Genomic DNA, 20,825 nt, shown 5'->3' with positions numbered 1-20,825 from the left:
GTGTCTGCTGCATGCTGCGCTAGCCCTGAAGGCTTGCTCGTGATTTGGGATTAACATTGTGCCTGATCTTGCCTCTGAATCTTCCAGTCTTTCCAGTCAATTGTAAAGATAACAAAATAGATATTCTCCTCAGGCACAAGTGGACATAAATGCCAACAAGTTCAAATAAAATTAAACACAAATAAATTGGTTATGGTGTGGCATAAATTGGCTGGCAACTGATTGTGAGCGGAAAACTGCAACAAAAGTACTTACTCTATTTACTCGCATATAAGCCTGCATATAAGCGGCACCCTTAAAATTGCCTTAAAATTGTTGAATTTGACAATTTCTCGCATATAAGTCGCCCCGATTCACAATTTTCACCTCCATATTCGTGGTTTTAATAGGGAGTACAAATGTGTTACTTTGAAGGGAAAATCTTAAGAAAAACCATTGAACGTGGTATTTCTGAGATACTGTATGAATTGAAAGGATCGTCTGCTGGATTGCACTTTGTTTGGGTCAATATCATAAGGAAGTTAATATGCCAGTCTTTGTAAATGCAAAATCTTCTATCTTGACGAGGACTTGATGCTTTTTAATGACAGAAATTACAATTTTCTTACGAGAAGTTTAGGATGTTGTGGCGGCCATATTGGTTCTAATGTCGAAATATCTCGATTCTTTCGATGGTTCATTATGGCAATAGTTGTCACTTTCGAACAAGAAATAAAAAGAAAAAAAATCAAAGCGGAAAAAGGGTGAGCAATGCTGACATGGTAAACACTACGAACACAAGTTTATTCACGTTTTATGCAAGATACGTTTTTTTCTTGAATTTCATTCATAGATGTCAAAATAAATTTAGTTTAGTTGTGTTTATATTTTCTTTATTTTGAAAAAACATGACCCTATCGGCCGGATTGTCTTGCGTTATGCCGTTTCGTCTTTGTCACCTTGCAGTTTTGTGCATGTCAAGTCTAATTCGTGGGCATACAAGCCATGCCCTCGATTCAGTCAACATTTTTTAGCTACAAATACGGCGTATATGCGAGAAAATACGGTAATTGTTGTATAAGAACGCAAGCAGTGCTTCCTCAGATGGTATTCCGTCATGGGATCATACGTCAGCCCTTTCATTCATTTTCCGATCTGCTTATACTGAAAAGTGTTGCGAGGTGCTGGAGCCTATCTTAGCTGACTTTGGACAGTAGGCAGGGGACACCCTGAATCGGTTGCCAGCCAATCACAGGACACATTGAGACAAACAACCAATCATATTCCTACCCAGGGTCAACACCCTGAATCGGTTGCCAGCCAATCGCAGGACACAGACAAACAACCAATCATATTCATATCCAGGGTCAACACCCTGAGACAAATAAGCAATCATACTGATACCTAGGGCCAATTGAGAATGTTACAACCAGTATGTGCATGTTTTTCGAATGTGGGAGAGAACACAGGCATGGAGCGAACATACAAACTCCACACTGGATCTCTGTGCCGCCATAAATAAAATGAAAATCAATCATGAATGCAAAGTACACAATAACCATTGGCACATACATTTTAAAAAGACAAACGTAGTGCTATCACCCAGTGTTTGGTCCTTTTGCCCTTAGTCCGAATATTAGTACTCAATTTAGTACACGTTCAACACCTGATTTGAAAATAAATACATCTCACCTTCAAAAAATCCGTCATCATCCATATTGCCATAAACGTACAAATACTTCCCAGCCACAAGTGGGAGCTCTGCTTCAGGATGTTCGTTTGGTCCATCGTAGGGATTATAACTGGCAGAAAGATTGTATTTTGATTTAGAGATTCCGAACAAAGAGAGGTAGGGCCTCTCACCTGTAGCGAGCAGTGCAAAGGTGAACCTGGCCTGTGTAGCGAGGCCTGGGCCTTGATGATGGGCTCGGTTCATTCTCCATCTGTCACTTGACAAAAAGGGAACAAGCAGTCACATAAACCATTTTTTCCCAACTGTTTTTGATGTGCAGCACATTTTTTGTATTGCAAAAGTCTCAAGGCACACCACCATCTGAAAATCTTCTAATTTTAAACTGTCACCTATATTTACGATATAAAGTCATTCTCATTAAATAGGATTAGCAGTCTGAGTCGGCTGATCTTCAAAATCAGGTGACTCAAACTTGGGTGCAAAAACATCTGATCTGGACGACTCTAATTTAAAATAAAAATGAACAACCCGACGTGCAAGTTATTATTTTAAGAATCTAGCAATCCAGCATGAGTTGAGCATGCAATGACAACACAGGATTTTGAACACTCAACCTCAGAACTGTGAGGCAGACATACTCAAAATGACAGTAATTGCACCATAAAACCAAAAGTGAAAAGTATAAGTCACATGTGGCGGCCCGGGGGCCAAATATGGCCCGCCGTATCATTCTGTGTGGCCCGGGAAAGTAAATCATGAGTGCCGACTTTCTGTTTTAGGATCAAATTAAAATGAAGAGCATAGATGTATATTAAATTTCCTGATTTTCCCCCTTTTAAATCAATAATTGTAATTTCTTACTCCATTTTTTCTGTGTTTTTAAGTTCAAAAATCATTTTGTAAAATCTAAAAATATATTTTAAAAAAGCTAAAATAAACATTGTTTTACATCTATAAAAAAAAAATGAATATTCAGGGCTTTTAATCCAGTTCTTTTAATCCATTTATAATTAAAAAAAATCTAAATATTATATCTAAAATGGTCCGGCCCACGTGAAATCAAGTTGACGTTAAAGCGGCCCGCGAACCAACCCGAGTCTGACACCCCTGGTATAAGTGTTAATAGTATCTTTAGGAGTTAGGAAACAAGTTGGAGGACTCACCGCTGATAAAGTCAGCTGCTGAGCGCAGCCGGCACAGTCCGTTTCGACGGTGTAGGACTTGATGGACGGCCAACCTGTTTTTTCCCTGTCTCCAGTCTGCTGTGGGCACTGCAAGAACTGGGAGATCAGTGGTGGCAGCGTGTTTGGCGTGCTCTCATAACCTGGGAGAAATTGATTTTGCTCACAATTAAAGAGCAAGCATCATTCCTCCCGCAAGCCATTTCGGTTTCATTCCATGCTTATCGATCTCCTGTTAAAGTGAGCGAGCTGGCAAACAGCATCCCTCTTTGACGTTGCCCTATTCGCGTCAAAAACCGTGCGCAACGCGTTTGTCCTTAAACACTATCGATGTCCTCGGGATTAAATGTGTATAAAATTCAGGGAACACAAATAGTAGATGAAGAGCAGACGGATGAATGGCTGGAAGAAATTAAAGCTGTTGAGAAGCATTGTGTTACTGTTGTGATACATTTACTGTGTACTCAAAGACTGGCCTCAAACTGTTTATTTTTTTAGAATAATTTAAAGAGTGAATATGAGATCAAACACACTTCTGGTATGAAATTCATTCATTTTTCTTACCACGGTGCTAGACCCTATCCCAGTTTAGTATGGGCGCCGGACATGGCACAAGGAAACGGATAACCATTCACGCTCACACTCATACCTAGGGGCAATTGAGAGTGTTCAACCAGCCCACCATGCATGTTTTTGGGATGTGGGAGGAAACCAGAGTACCCAGAAAAAAACCCAGGGAGAACATGCAAATTCCACACAGGAAGGACTGAACATGGGATTGAATCCTCAGAACTGTGAGACTGGCACGTTATATGTATTATATTACTTTAGATATTATTTGATCAGATTCACAAGACAATTTGAGGTAGTCTTTTTTTTCTCAATCGGAAACAATCCTCTTAGACCCGGTGGCGCGAGTGGTTAGCGCGTAGACCTCACAGCTCTGGGGTCCTGGGTTCAAATCCAGCTCGGTCCACCTGGGTGGAGTTTGCATGTTTTCCGGGCTTGCACGGGTTTCCTCCGGGCTTGCGTGGGTTTCCTCCGGGTGCTCCGGTTTCCTCCCACATTCCAAAAACATGCATGGTAGGCTGATTAGACCCTCTAAATTGCCCCTAGGTATGAGTGTGAGTGTGCATGGTTGTCCGTCTCCTTGTGCCCTGCAATCGGCTGCCCACCGATTCAGGGTGTCCCCCACCTTTGGCCCAGAGCCAGCTGGGATAGGCTCCAGCACCATCTGCAACCCTAATGAGGATAAAGCGGTTCAGATAATGAGATGAGATGAGACAATCCTCATAAAAGTCACAGGGGTGCTGAAGCCTATCCACGTCAACATCAACTAGTTCCCAGCCAATTGCAGAGCCAAATAATACAAATGACCATTCATGCTCATAATTATACCTGCGGGCAATTCGGAATGTTCAACCAGCCTGCGCAGGGAGAATATGCAAACTCCAAACAGGAAGGTCGAAATACAGGTAGGTTGAACCCTCAATCTCAGAACAGCGAGTCAGGTGTGATGACAATTAGGCTTTTGTTGTTGATGATGACGACAGGGCCTATGTCCGATTATGTTATTATGTAATGAACATATACATGTTCATGTTAATGAACATATATACGTAAGATTATAGCGGAAGGCTAATTTCCATTTTCAAACCATTCTCTCACCATGTCGCCTAAATTTAAACTCTCGCCTCTATAAGTGTGCAGGTTGTTAGCAAAGTTGGGGACAGTATGGCATCAAACTGCAACTGAGTTCATATTTAACATACAAAAGTGATTGCAATAAGACCACAAACGTCATACATGACAAAGTTCAACAAGAAGTCACACTCATTTTGACCTGCATGAAACCTGAAAAAAGAGGTCCATGCAACGTGACCTTTAAGATAAAAAAATAAATGTTTTATTATTCATTTTACTTTTCATCCATTTAACTGTGAGAGGTTGGCATCAGTGTATGAGATTTGACCTACCTGCTTTTGGTAAGGTTTCAAATCCGACAACAACTTTTGGTAGTCGCTCCTCTGTCGAGAGGAGATTGGAGGATTTGGTGGTGGCTTTACACAGGACGATGTACGAAGGACAGGAATGTAAACTAAAATTCAGCAGATCTTTGGGAAGCGGATGGAAGTGGTCACTCTGTGACTTGCATGTCTGCTCCAGGTCACAAATGTGGACCTTTGACAGTGAAAACATGTGAAAAGAAAAGATTAATCATGTATGCATACATTTGTGTATACTAGATCTAACAGACTATAAGTCACAACATTTTCAGGGGTTTTCATGGGCTGGGCTTGCGACTAATACTTACAACTTATATAATGTTTTATCTCTCTCTCCCACCACCGTCACCCTGTTATGACATTTTTTAGGCCATAGTTCTTAAAAAAAAGTTTAAAAAAAGACGCTGTTGACAAATGCCTATTGAGCCTGTTTTTCTCCATTTTACTATTGTTGCTTTAATGCTTTAATGTATGTTTGGTCTTGCATGTTCTCCTCAGGCCTGCTTGGGTTTTCTCCGGTTACTCTGGTTTCCTCCCACATTCCAAAAACATGCATGGTAGACGGGTTGGACACTATAAATTGTCCGTATCCTTGTGCCCTGCGATCGGCTGGCCACCAATTCAGGGTGCACTGCCGACCCGAATGTCAGCTGGGATAGGCTCCAGCACCTCTGTGAACCTTGTGAGGATAAGTGGTTCAGAAAATGAATATATATTTTTTTCTTCTTCCCTCTTAATTGTGTACTCTTTGGCTGGTGTGACTCAAAGTCTGAAAAATACGGTAGTATAAATATATTTTTAGAAGACTACTGATCTATCAATGCCGATCCAACATGGAAAAAAAAAATTCAGGACTGAAAGCAGCGATTTGTACTAAATCCCGAGGCACTTTATAATCAGCATACGTGAATATGTGAAATCATCTGCACTGCTGCTCATATACTGGATATTTGTATAACTTACATAACATAAAGCATTACTAAGGAGGACAGGCTTATGCAACATATAGGCCTGAAATCTTTAAAATACATATCCAAAGTATGTGGTAAGGATTGGTTTTGTTGGGTTTTTTCCCCTATGTGACTTGACCCTGTGATTCCTCATTTTATATTTATATATATATATATATATATATATATATATATATATATATATATATATATATATGTATATATATATATATATATATATATATATATGTATATATATATATATATATATATATATATATATATATATATATATATATATATATATATATATATATATATATATATATACACCATGAGGTTGCTATATATTCATTCATTTATTCATCATCATCTGTACCGTAAGGGTTGAGGAAGTGGCCAGAGCCTATCCCAGCTGACTTGACTTCAGGCGTAAAACAGACTACACCCTAGAGCAGGGGTGGCCAAACTATTCAACAAAGGGCCGCGGTGGGTGCGGGTTTTCATTCCAACCCATTGAGAGGGCACCTTTTCACCAATCTGGTGTCCTACAAGTGCAATCAGTGGGTTGCAGTCAGGTTCTTCATGATTTCTGCAGAAATCTAATTGGTTAAACTGTCTGTGCTATATTGGTTGGAACAATTTACATTTGCCTAGAGTCTCCTCGACTGTTCGCCAGTCAGACAACCATTCGCACTCATAATCATACCGCCACCGAGCGGGAATCAATTCCATGCTTGCCCGCACCGAAGTTCAAATTGTATAATTGCATGTTCATTCATTCATTTTCTGAACCGCTTATCCTCACAAGGGTGCTGGACCCTATCCCAGACAACTATGGGCACCGGGCGGGGGACAGCCTGAATCGGTGGCTGGCTGATAACAGGACACGAGGAGACAGATAACTATTCAACTACTCAATTCTGAGTGTTCAATCAACCCAACCTCATGTCTTTGGAATATGGGTGGAAACCGGAGTACCCAGAGAAAACCCACACAGGACTGGTGAGAACATGCAAAGTCCACAGGTGGACTGACCTGGATTTGAACTCAGGACCCCAGAACTGTGAGGCCAATGCCCTAACCACTCATCCGCCGGCCCACCCCCTCAACACATGATGTACCTTTAAAATTTGTATGGCTTGGTCATGGACACGGCCATCTTGAAGCCGGGCCTGGAATAAAAAGACGCACAATGACACATGACACAATAATCAAGATGCGTGCATGCCAAGGGGAAAACACGCTGTCAACGTGCCACGCAAGCCATCGGATAAGCCCACTATGCGAGAGAACCGCTTGCATCTTTTAATGAACTGTCACGTTTGTTTTTCAGGCACAGCGGTGAGCACAACAATATAAATATTTAGAATAAGGCTCCGAGTAGCGACGCGTACACATGCCAAGCCTATATCTATCCCATTCCAATATGACATATCTACAAATAGCAAAAGAGTAGCAATTTTAGTTATTGACCTCCCCAAGCACAAGCAAAATTAGATTAGGGCCAGAGGTGGGGGACACCCTGAATTGATGGCCAGCCAATCGCAGGGCACGAGGAGATGGACAACCATTTGTTAAATAGACAATAGAAACCAGACAAAAAATATGGTCTTTTAAAAATAAGTCTTAACTCATTGGCTGCCATTGACGTTGATATGTGTCCAATCTACTTTGACTGGTGAGCTGGGAGTGACCCATCAACTAATGGAGAGGTGCTGTTTAAGTGACTATCTCCATCTAATGTTAAAGCTGATGAGTGCAATGTAGGCTTAAATTAAGCGACCACACTCAGTGATATTGATTGATATATTAGAGATTAATTAGAGATAGTTGCCGCACATCACAGCAAAACTCATTTATTTCTCTTCTGTACCGCGCATCGTCATAAGGGTTGCTGGAGCCTGTCCAAGCTGACTTCGGGTGGAAGACAAACTACACCCTAGACTGGTCGCCAGTCAGCTGTAAGGCAGGAACAAAATTAATTATAAGATATTGAACACTGATTATCCATAATGTAGGTGGATAACCCTAATGTTCACAATCAGAATCATGTGACCACATTTTGACCATGCTTGGACACCTTAATATTAAAGTTTTATCCAAGTTGAAAACGCAACGCGCTGTTCCTTTTACAATCAATGTTGACAAGGAGGATTTGGTTCATTGAGGACATTGGAAAATAAACCCCCCGAAAAAAGTGTGTAGACTACAGGAAGATGAGCTTGAAAAGAGTATAAATTTAACATCAAAAAGGACATTTTTAGCAACTCAAACAGACGAGGAGATGCTACAAAAACCTGTATTTTCCGTCAAGGATCAACAGTGACTCAGTACAAACATAACAGCTGGAGTTAATATCACTTCAAGTATTGAAGACCACCACCAAGGCCTCAAAATCCTAATTAGACGAACCAATAAATACAATTGTAAAGTGGATACTGTTGTTAAAGATATATGCATTTTTGACAGAGAAAACAGTGTTTCATTTTAGAAACAATATACCATATTTTCCAGACTACTATAAATCGCACCAGCCAAAGAATACACAATTAAGAGGAAGAAAATATGAATAAGTCACAGTTCATTTTTCAGATAGCTATAGCCTAAAAAAAAGAGCATAACTGGCTGTCGGTGCTCAGAAAGAGAGAAAAAAAACATATAAGTTGCACTTGAGTATTAGTCACAGGCCTAGCCAAACTATGAAAAAAGTGCGATTTATATTCCTGAAAACATAGTGATGTTTTCAGGAACGTTAATCAAACATCCCACCATGCTTGCGGTAGTATCACAAAGTTAACTGTTTGAAAGACATTGAATATATATATTGAATAGCGGCAGTCGTCGACTTATGACCAAATTTGGGACCGACAAATCGGTCAGAAAGCGATCTGGTCGAATATAGATCCATGTTGTCAATACTGTACATTTGTGTTTCCGTATTGCAATTGAGGTTATCGTTTGTGAGACTGTGATTTGCGAGGTGACCCGAAACGCCCCTCATATCGTTAAAAAAAAGAGTAGCCTCGTAAGAAATGGGAGTTTGTGTATGGCTCATCTAAAGAAAAATAAAGGATCTGCATCATGTCCTGATTTGCTTTTTAAAATGTAGTGCAAACAATTGCAACACTCACTGAACTATCATGAATAATGCTTCATCACTTTTGTGTTCATAAAGTCTAACAGATGTAACTCGCACAGGTTGTAGGTCGACGACTGCCTGGGGGAAATATAATTACAATATTAGAATAATAGATCACATTGAGGAAAGTACTTTGAATTTTGAAAATGATTTCAAGAATAGAATATACTATGTCTTGCGCAACAAGGATTTTGTGATAATTTCTACAGTGCAGTTGATAGACCAAACCTTTTGCAATTGATGGCTCTGCTTTTGCTTGGTGTAAAGGGCCGCCAAGTCCTTCTCATGCTCCGTCTGTAGCTGATTCTTCACCTCGACAGTTTCGTGCATATGCTGTGGACATGCAGACGGAGAGTACAATTAAGTTTAGGCTTTATTTCCAAAAGGTTTCAGTCAGAAGAAACACTATGTGAACACTTAATCTTTTCTTTAATTTCGGCATTGATTTGTCACAAAATGTGGTCTGATCATCAAAATCATACGAATGACAAAGTTTGGTCTGAAACGAATGCTATGCATCAGACATTCTAGGGATTTTGCTGAACTGCTGAACAGTTTCGTTAAGACCTGTAAAAATAAGAAACGTTTGGTAGAGGCTCTAACACTGCATTGAATACGATATGTCATTTTATTCCCATCGGATCCCCCCCAAAAAGTCCTTTTTAGGACTGGATGTTTAAGGGATGTGCATTGCCCCATATATGGCGATACGATTTGTATCACGATTCATTGTTCACGATTCGGATACGATCCCGATTAATCCTGTTACTGTACTTTAAGGAGATTATTGTGATTTTTGTATATCACTGTGAAAAACGTACATACATCCATTTAGTATTTCTGAAACCTAATACAGTGGTATCTAGAGAGACGAGCTTAATTTGTTCCGAGCCAGAGCTCGTATGTCGATATTCTCGTAACTCGAACGAACGTTTCCCATTGAAATGAACTAAAAACAAATTAATTCGTTCCAACCCTCTGAAAAAACACCAAAAAACGGATATTGGATTGGAAAAAAATGTTTTATTTCTTCTAATTCGCCATCTATTAACAAAGTAACACATAACTAGTAGTTTAATATTACTAAAATGTGTTTAATATTACTAAAATGTGTTTAATAGAACTAAAATTAGACGGATTTCGCGAAGGGTAGAGAGAGAGGGACATAGAGGGGGGGCAAGCGGGGGAGACTTTTTGCACCAGTGAATTGTAATATAACATAAACAAATTTAAATGAACTTGGATTACGATGCAGACACACTCAAAAATGAGTTTAATCTAACCTTACATTAAACTTAATTCTAATTTTGTTTTATATTTTTATACATTTCTCGCGGCCGGGTTGGCTCTGTTTGCCCCGCCTCCACACTGACTTTCAGTCAATATCGAGGGTTGTTTGAGTTTGTATTCCCTTCAAAATATTCCGAAAATGATGCACACAAATGTCCTCACAATAGGATAACGCACGACCTCTTGCCAACGAAAAGTAGTCTTGAATTAGCGATCGCTCCGCCGAGAGCTAACAGGCTAAGGGGAAAAAAACACTGAAAAAATGCAATGCTCCGCCCAGTGCTCGCAGACATTACAAAGAGGGAGTTGCGAACAGAGACATTACACGAGAGAGTTGCGGGAGAGAGCCAGTGCCCCTGATGTTCTTATGAGCAGCCAACGAGAAGTAATATATACTGCTCGTAGCGATCGCTCCGCCGTTCGCGCTGAGTGACGGAAAAAAAACACTGATAAAAATGCAACGCTCCGCCCAGTGCTCGTAGATATCTGTTACACACGAAAAGATGCAGCAAAAAAGACAGTGCGCTACAATGATAAACAGCCTCTCATGTCTTGGCCACCTGGCTTTCTCGTATCTCGAATTTTTTCTCGGATCTAGAGATAATTATTTGCTCGAAATTTTACTCGTATCTCGAAATGTTGGGGTGCTCATATGTCGAGGTACCACTGTACAGTCGTGCCTCTACTTATGAAATTAATCAGTTCCAGAACTTTTTTCATAACTTGAAAATTTCGTAAGTAGAGGTTTACTTTATATGTAAATTCTCTAATTCGTTCCACGGTCCTATCACAACTACCAACTAAACACTTTAAAATTTGTCAAAGATTCCCAATTTTGTATAAAAGGTGTGAGGAAACACAAAATGACAGAAAATTATAAGGAACTCATTTATTAATGTCTTAAAATGAATAAAGCATATGAAAATGTGTCCTGGACTGCTGAAATAGTTTCCTCCGCGGCCATCCGTTATTATCGGAGACATAATACCCATGTTTGTCCACCAGATGGCGTCAAGAACCCGTTCTACCGAGACCAAAAGCCGTCCACTTTGTACTAGATTTTAGACTTTTACCTGTGCCCCATGCATTTTAAAAACCTTCTCTTTTTAACTCCATTGCAATCCTGTATTTAACAAATAATGTCAAGTTGGCCCTTGCAGCTTGTGATTTTTTTTCTCTTTGAAAATGGCCCTCTATTGAAATGAGTTTGGATACCCCAGATCTTGTCCATATCAGATATGAAAGTACTTTGCATGAGTGGTTTCAATCTGTCTTGGAAAAATCCGATTACTGTGCTTTGTGACTGTTCAGACTATAAAAAAGCCTTCAATTTTCAATCTTGATGAGCTAAAAATCTGGCTTTTAAACCGATGGCTTCACTTACATTTCCTTTCCTGTCTTGTGGATGTTTGCATGTTTTTTACACATAAATTATGAGGAAAAAATAATTTTTTTTGTTCAAAATTATTTAAAGAGACTGATTATTTATTCTTGCCATCTTACCAAGTACTGGTGAAATTAACTCATCACTGAACATCAGGATTGACTGCTGTCAGCAACATTTGATGAAATCTACCTCCTGAGAAAAAAATGAGTTCTGGCTTGATTTCTTGTATGTCAATCAAAAGCCGAGATGCCAGGGTTCTACTGGTGTGTATGAAACAGCTTCTCTTCAAAATTTGAGATATAATCAGCAAAACCTCTCACCTTTAGAATCTGTTCCAGGTTCTCGACCTTGCCTTGAAGTTGGCTGTGCTGCTGTTGGGCCACGTCTCTCTCCCGACCTACCACAGCAAGCGTCTCTTTCAGCTGATCAAAGTCGAATTGTATCTAAATGAATAAAAAATAAAAAAATAAAAATCAAGGTTAGATGCATGTGAATTGTGATGTAAATTTCAAATAATGGTGCCGGTATAAAAACTCAATTATACAAGATTATAAAGATGATTAAAAGGACTAGAATAAGGATTCTTTAGATAAATATTTAATTCATTTGCATTAATAATGATACCTCATGACGACAAAGGTGAATTTATGAAGGCTTCCTGATAGGTGATTAGTTATATTAATAGGTTAACCATCTATTGCCATCGAAAATCACATCACTTTTCGAAGCGCATAAAAGCTTACAGTTTGTTAACGATAGTGCCACACTATGATAAAGGTGACCTAATAAAGGGTTTATAAATGACCCATATTTAGATTAATACTGGAATTAATAATGCTATCACTTCACTGTAGGGATACTCCAGGCCTCACTGAACTGCATTAGAAGTACAAACTCTATGTTTAACAAAACATTAATTCCTCTTCCCTCCCACAATTCTCACAAAGGTCGCGAGGGTGCTGGAGCCTATCCCAAATAGGCAGGGTATGCACTGAATTGGTTGACAGCCAATTGCAGGGCACAAGGAGACAAACAAACATTCATGCAGAGACTCATAATGACGGACAATTTGGAGAGTTCAGTAAGCCTACCGTGCATTTTTTTGTCTGGAAACCCATGCAGCCACAGGAAGAACATGCAAAGGCCACACGGTATTGAACCCTTGATCTAAGAACTGTGAGGGGCACCCGCTAACCACTCAGTCACCATGCTGCAGGGAGAAAGCAGTAGAGTTCCATTCAGGCTCACTATTTGGCAAGGAAGACTCATTCTATTTTTATTTAATGAGTTAACAGTGAATGAAAATGTGATAACAATGAAGAGTCTATAACAAATTAAGGGTATCCTTATTGAATTTTCTTTTTTTTTTGTTCCCCAGTCAACTGCTTCTAATTGCAAGCTCACCTCACTCTTGTTTTATGGATTCAGTGAACATTTGGTCGCTGTCAACCCTCCCAGTCAAAATGAATTGGATGTCTATTGTCGGCAATGGCAAGCCAAGGAGTTAATGCAATGTCTGTACTCAGGTGGGCCCTCTTGTTAATTTTATTAAGGGAGACATCTTACACTTTTGACTCCAGTGTTGATTGGTGGTTCAGAGTCAGAGAAGGAATTCATCAGCACATTTCCATTTCGCCTTAATGAGAGCGCACTGCTGACGTGAGCGTTAAGTCTGCTTCCCTTCATCAGTCCGATGCCTTAAGCCTCGTGTTCTCTGAATGCCAATCACCTCATTAATTCAACCAGACCACGAGCCCACAAAAGATAGCGCCGTGCACAAAAAGAAGGGATGATTTTGCTCATTGACTCTTCAAAGTTATGTCATCATAATAGTGGCAAATTCTTTAAATGGGCATGATATAACATCCCTAATTTTTAAGGATATAGAAGTAATTGGATACCCAACTCGGACAAATCTTCAATATACTTCATTGTTGAGCATTATCAACTGGATGTACTGGATATGTCAAATTATGTTGTTGGTTTAGTTTTGTTTCTCTTTTTGTATTGGTTGTATCATTTTGTTTTGATATATTTATCCACGCGGCCCAGCAGCTGAGTTGTTCGCGTCAGCCTCACAGTTCTGGGGTCCTGGGTTTGATCCCAGGTCAATCCTCCTGTGTGGAGTTTGTTTATTCTCCCCTGGACTTCCGAGGGTTATCTCAATGTACTCTAGTTTCTTCTCATATTTCAAAAACATGTATGGGAGGCTGTTTGAACACTGTAAATTGCCCCTAGTTATGAGTGTAAGCGTGAATGGTTGTCCATCTCCCCATGGTCTGAAATTAGTTAGCCACCAATTCAGGGTGTACTGAAGTCAACTGGGATACACTCCAACACCCCCCGTGACCCTTGTGAGGATAAGCGGTTCACAAAATGAATGAATGAATATTCATCCACCAAAACTAAAATGATAGTGAATGAAAATATTGTTTTACATCAGGCGTAGCGAACACGTGGCTCTCGAGCCGCAAGGGGCTCCGAGCCAAAATGAATGCGACTGTTTGCTTCTTATCATATTTTTATATACTGTGGCTCTTTGCCTGGTTTCTTATTTTTATCCTCTCTTAAAACACACTCAAATTCATCAGGGCCCATTAAAAACTAATAATAAATTATATTTAAACAATTATTTGGCAGATTTGTTTTTTTTTCATGCTGCTTCTGACGTAAGGTGTGGCTATTTGACTCTGGCTCTGTGTGTCTAACTTGTTCACCACCCCTGGTTTACATTAAACCTGGCTCAAAAAAGGTTAGGGTGTAAAACCGTTTTACTCTTTAAGAACAATCAAAAGATGCAAGAGACACCTTGAAATCCTTTCACTTTCATTTGTTCAACTGTGCCAGAACTTTCTTTGCTCAAGATCTACCTTCAAGGAGCCAATGTCTTGCGGTCTACATTATTTTCCCGAGCCACTGACAAAGCTCAGCAGTTATGTATGTTAGAGGATGCTCACACATAGTATTAATAAATACTATTCGTTATATAATGTTGCATTTGTATATGCGTTTACAATTTCTCGCATATAAGCCGCCCCCTGATTCACAATTTTCGCCTCCATATTCATGGTTTTAATAGGAGTACAAATGTGTTACTTTGAAGGGAAAATCTTAAGGAAAATCATCACACGTAGTATTTCTGAGATACTGTATGACTCAAAAGCAAATTATTAGGGTCAATATCATAAGGAATTAATTCATCCAGTAAGGGTTTACAAATAGTATATGTTACTTTCCCAACATCTACTGGTGAAAAAGAGTATAGCGAGTCTTGTGTGCATATAAGCCCTACCCTTGATTCAGTCATCATTTTTATTAGTTACAAATTCGGCTTATATGCGAGAAAAGTACGGTAATTGTGGCAAGTTTGAATTGTCCAAGATACATGAATCAGTTAACGAGTAGCCGTCACAGTTTGTTTATGTTAGGCGAGGCTATTGGCTCCACGCATAAGAAGTTCTGGTTGGCAGAGAGGCCGATGTGCTCATTACATATGCACATCGCAATTTCACGGTACATACGAGACATCATTCAGGCCTAAAGGAAACCATCAGACTGAATCAAAACTTGTCATGCAATCTACCAATAGTACTCTCGCAACCGACTGATAGATCGCGATCGAAGTATTGACCACCCATGACCTATTGATTATGAATGACATATCAAGGAGTCACAGTATGTGAGTGAATACTTTTGCAATATAATGTGGGACATGATCACTAACTAGAAATTAGAAATTCAGCAAAAAAAGGTATTTTACAGCACATTTTCACTTTGAATTAGGGGTAATCATTCATTCATTTTGTGTACCGCTTATCCTCACAAGGCTCGTGAGAGGTGCTGGAGCTTATCCCAGCCAACTTTGGGCACCAGGCAGAGAAAATCCTGAATTGGTGGCCAGCCAATCACAGAGTACAAGGGGACGGACAATCACTCACGCTCACACTCATACCTTGGGGCAAATTCAAGTGTTCAACCAGCCAAGCATGCAGGTTTTGGGGATGAACAAGCCAAACATGCAAACTCTATACAGGAAGGGTACCGGGCCACCCTAGGTTGAGGGTATTATCATCTTAATTAGGGAATCAAGATAGGAATTACAACAGCTTTTATGGATGTCTTCCACTTTCTCTTTGCAAAACCCATGTGAGGAAACATCACCTGGTCATAGTTGGATGCCTTCAGGTGACGGCTATTCAGCTGGAGGTTTAGACGATTTTTCTCCTGCAAAGCAGATTGAAGCTTTGCTCTCTGCAGAGGAAAAGGTGGGAAAGTGTGTTTTCAGAATTAACTCATTGCTCACGTTCAATCCAATTTGACTGGGAGTGGCTGGGAGTGATCGTGCAGCCATTGTTAAATCCTTCTTAATCTGGATTGCCATGGTGTCCAAACGTTTTTCTCCATGAGCCTCTTTCAGAAAAATCCAAAGGTGATCAGGTATTTTCGATATAAAGATTGCTGCCAGCCCCTCCCAATCACACTGGGTTAGACGTCTATTCGCTGTCAATGGCAGAGAAACATGACTGCCCAGTTCGAGCTCTTACAACTGAAAGGATTGGATGTCTAGAACTGTCAAGGGCAATGAAAGCGCTGGATGTTTGTCATAATGACTGCATGGCGCACGCTCGCCATACTGTGAAAATATGTCTTGAAGTGCGTTATATAAGCGACAGCTGAGACTCAAGTTTGTGCGCCTAAGCGTTTTTCTATAAACAGGCCTTGGCGGGTAGGCAGGGGGAAAAAAACATAACAGAAACTGAAAGCAGATGTGAGCATGACTGGAGAAGTAAGGGATGTAAGTTAAGCGAGTTACAGATAGTTAGCAAAATTGGAAAACTTTCAAAGGATTATGAAGCAAGAACAGCTCTGGAGATAAACGACATATTAAGGAAGGCATATTTGGGGCAAAGAAAAGCAAGCTAAGACTGTAAAGTGACAGGAATAAAGTCGCCATGTTACATAATAAAGTGGTAATATTCAGAGGAAAAAGTCACAATGAGTTAGAAAAGAACCACAAACATTTTGAGATATAAAAAAAGAGAAATTATCCTGGTATTTGATAGAAATTTTGACCTTGTTTGATGGTTTCCTCATAATATTTAGAATCTAAAAATGAATGACTGAACCACACAACTCTAATGCCGTGACTAGATTTTTGTAGTAGCATTAAAATCAGAACCTGTGGCACATGAAAAAAACATCAGAGGTGAGTAAAGATAAGCGAGATAAAGTAACATATCGCTGGTAAAAGAATGGCAACTTTCTGTCTGCTTTTTGTACTACTTCCATCCATTGCCACCACAAGTTGTCACGCCGCCGGTGCTGCAGGTACTCGAGCGTTACATAATTACGGCACACTCAAAGTAGGGCAACGTTCTCCTCCTGTCACACCTCGAAGCACCACTGAATGATTTCAGTGCGACTGCCCGGTCATATCCCAGCACAGTAAAACTACTTGATGCGGGTTGAAGAGGCTACAAAACAATGAATCATCGTGTAATAAGAAACAGTCCTTGGCTGACGATGACTCATGATACTAATTCTAACACGAGTAAACTGTAGAATAACAAATAGGCTTCCATAATTTCTGTAGAAACACCCAAAATGTGACAGCCCTGCTTTTATATCAATGCTAGTTAAGCAGAGCAGGAGTGACTTCTGTTGGGGATATTTAGGTTTCATGAGCTGCATACACACCGTGTATTAACTGCTGCCTCCTTCCATGAGTGTAAATGTTTTTGTTTTTATAGGTACATAAATGAGCGAGAGAGACAGATGTGTTTGTTTAAATATTCATTCATTCATTTTCTGAACCGCTTTATCCTCACTAGGGATGTGGGGGGTGCTGGAGCCTATCTCAACTGACTTCGGGCCAGAGCCGTGGGACACCCTGAATTGGTGGCCACCCAATCGCAGGGCACAAGGAGACAAACAACCATTCACGCCCATACTCATACCTAGGGGCAATTTAGAGTGTCCAATCAGCCAACCATGCATGTTTTTGGAATGTGGGAGGAAACTACCCGGAGAAAACCCACACAGGCCCAGAGAGAACATGCAAACTCCACACAGTTGGACCGACCTGGATTTGAAACCAGGTCCCCCACTGTGAGGCCACAGCGTTAACCATTCATCCACCGGGCCGCCCGATCTTGTTTCTTTAATCGCTAATTGTATGACCTATCCCAAGACATCTAGAACATTGGGGTTGCAGTCAAAAGGGATGTAAAGATAAAAGAAAAGAAGGAAGGCTTATTAGTAGTAGTAGTAGCAGCAGTAGTATAATATTATTAAAATTATTATTATTATTGTTGTTATTATTATCACTATTATTATACAGGGTAATCTTTCCTATTTCCAGTGAATTGTGCCTTCACAGCTTGGCTTCAACCCCCAGAACATCTTGTAAACATATCATTGCTGCAAAGCTGAAGAGCACACACTGGAAGAGTGACAACATAAAACATAATTGACAAACAGACACACAAATAAGCGCAATGTTTGCATATAGTAGTAATAAAGAGCTTAGAATGAGATCTTTACATTTGTTCATTCATCATCCGTACTGCACATCCTCGTAGGGGTTGCTGGAGCCTATCCCAGGTGCCTTCAGGCGAAAGGCTTACTACACCTTAGACTGGTCGCTAGTCAGCCGTTGGGGACACAGAGAGACAGACGGCCATTCGCACTCACAATCATACTGCCACCAGAGGGAATCGGGCGGGTGAACCACTCAGTGGCAGTCCGTGAATTTCCCAGCTATCGGAATCAATCCAACCCTCAAAAACTATTTTATGGCTATAAAACCCCTACTGCAGCTACAGCTGCGACACATAAAAAATTATCAATAATAACCTCATACAATTGAAATATTATTTAGGAATATAGCCATATTTTACTCACCAAAAATCCTTTTAACTGTACACAATATCCATCCCCCTTTCTTTCCTCCTTCTTTTCTATCGCCATCGAAGCTAATGCTGAAAGTCGAGCCTGTCCTGTCGTATTTCTGGCATATGTTTTTATTCGATTTAGTGCTGAATATGTTCGTTCCCGGTTGTGACAGGCTTGCTTGCTTTGGAGTTGTCCGACCTTTCTTAATGATGTCTAGCTTTTTTTTCTTGAAAGGTCCGTCTTGAAAATGGCTTTGACAGTAAATCTGCAAACAAATCCATTTCTTCTCCTCATTCAACCATTGCGGGTTGACAAAACCGCTATTAAATCAACACAACAATATATTTGCTTGTGCCGCTCGCTCCAGATAGTTTGGTAGCTCTGACTAGTCCACTCTATCACTAGCCAATCATAGTTGGTGAAAGCGATGACGTATCCCTACGCCTGCGAGAAGGCAATGACGGATATCATAGTTGGTGAAAGCGATCACATATCCCTACGCCTGCGAGAAGGCAATGACGTATCCCTAAGCCTGCCAGAAGGCCTTGGTGTCACCAAATCGAATTCTGATTGGTTAAAGCAACAGTCTTATCGACGCTTGTTTAATGCAGCAGAGCCTGCAGAACTGATTGTGAAGGCCTTGAGGCAGATTTCTGACCCTGGCATCAAATAATGGCTGAAATGTGATTGATTAAATGCTTCAATATGAAAACACACTTCTGGAAGCAGTGTAACCAGGGGAAAAGCAATTAAAGGAAGCTTACAGATAATTTGGAATTATTTAATAAGTATTCATGGACAAAATATAATTAACATCAATCTGTGATTCAGATATTTCTTAGTCCAGCAGAGAAGGCCTTGAAGGCCCTGACGGCACACAACTGGAACCACTACATCATCAGACGAGTATAAGGGGATCTTGCATTTTGCAATTCATTTTGACAAGCTTTTTTCTTTCTTCTTATAATGTCTGTGGCTGTGCGTAATTATATTAATAAACAAATGAATTTAGCCTCCGGCCCTCAATCTGTTCATAAATGCATCACAGAAGGTATAAAGTTCACTGCGGATCCATATAATTAATTTGGGTTAACATGTGCTAAATGGTTCAAGATGGAATATCTAGATAACTAAGATTTCATCAGTAGCGAACAGAGAAGGAGACATATTAGCGATTTTCCTATATATATGAATATAGCTGTATATACAATAAATACTCGTGAAAAAATGTGGGTTTATTTCAAAGAGAACTCAGGGTTACAACAACGCTCCACCTCTCGATAGCATCTAAACAACACAAAAGTGAGCTTTGGCTGAGTTTGACTCTGTTCTCCAGAGCAGTAGCTGGTGATAATTCTACAATATATATTTATCAGCGAGGAGTTGAAGATACTGAAGATGTCAGTGTAAGAAAACACGTCTTCACGTAATGATGAAGAAGGATACTAAAACATCCTCCACATTAACTGAAAAGCTGCTACTGTTAGAGTTGTAAAACAGACAAGAAGATCAATATTACTGAATATTGAACCCGTGCCAGAAGACTTAGGCTAACTCAGCATGAAGACATTTTTCTCCAGCATCAAACAACTATTCATTACTCAGATATTTGCTCTTTTACATGGGTTTGTATCTTCGAAGCATATGATTCAATTCATTCTTTATTTAATTAACAACAGCGTAATGTCTTTTTAAGTTGTCTAAATTCGTGACTGGACGTTTTGTCGAAAGACGTTTGGTCCCCGGACGTTTGGTAGAACAGACGTTTGGTCTCCGGACGTTTGGTAGAACAGACGTTTGGTAGAACGGACATTTGGTCGCCAGGTTCGCTCGCTGTCAAATTAGAGAGTTTACTGTTGATATTTTGATATTAGATATTTAGATATTAAATTCACTCGCTCTCTCTCATGATTATAATTTTGAGAGCTGGTTTCAACAGTAACAACCCGGCGACAAAACGTCCGTTCTACCAAACGTCCGTTCTACCAAACGTCCGTTCTACCAAACGTCCGTTCTACCAAACGTCCGTTCTACCAAACGTCCGTTCTACCAAACGTCCGTTCTACCAAACGTCCGTTCTACCAAACGTCCGTTCTACCAAACGTCCGTTCTACCAAACGTCCGGTCGACCAAACGTCCGGGGACCAAACGTCCGGGGACCAAACGTCCGGGGACCAAACGTATTTTGACGAAACGTCCGAGTACCGTCTAAATTTGTTACAATTGTATGGCATTAGATTCATGCCATAATGCCATTAGCATAATGTTAAGTACTGCAAACGTTAAACTTGTTCTGAGCATAC

The 20,825-nt window shown here is 40.1% G+C and overlaps 1 protein-coding gene across 1 annotated transcript in view; it reads right to left on the bottom strand.

Annotated features, from left to right (window-relative positions):
- rimbp2a (RIMS binding protein 2a) overlaps positions 1-20,825 on the bottom strand; it is a 77,527-nt gene that overhangs the window by 25,347 nt on the left and 31,355 nt on the right. The window contains 8 exon segments of the mRNA XM_077622626.1: positions 1,672-1,781; positions 1,843-1,922; positions 2,836-2,996; positions 4,830-5,034; positions 6,934-6,984; positions 9,180-9,284; positions 11,949-12,071; positions 15,790-15,879. Coding sequence (XP_077478752.1) covers positions 1,672-1,781; positions 1,843-1,922; positions 2,836-2,996; positions 4,830-5,034; positions 6,934-6,984; positions 9,180-9,284; positions 11,949-12,071; positions 15,790-15,879 — 925 coding nt within the window.

Source organism: Stigmatopora argus, chromosome 16 (assembly GCF_051989625.1).
Source record: "Stigmatopora argus isolate UIUO_Sarg chromosome 16, RoL_Sarg_1.0, whole genome shotgun sequence".
Taxonomy (NCBI): Eukaryota; Metazoa; Chordata; class Actinopteri; order Syngnathiformes; family Syngnathidae; genus Stigmatopora; species Stigmatopora argus.
This window is presented reverse-complemented; position numbering and strand designations above follow the sequence as displayed.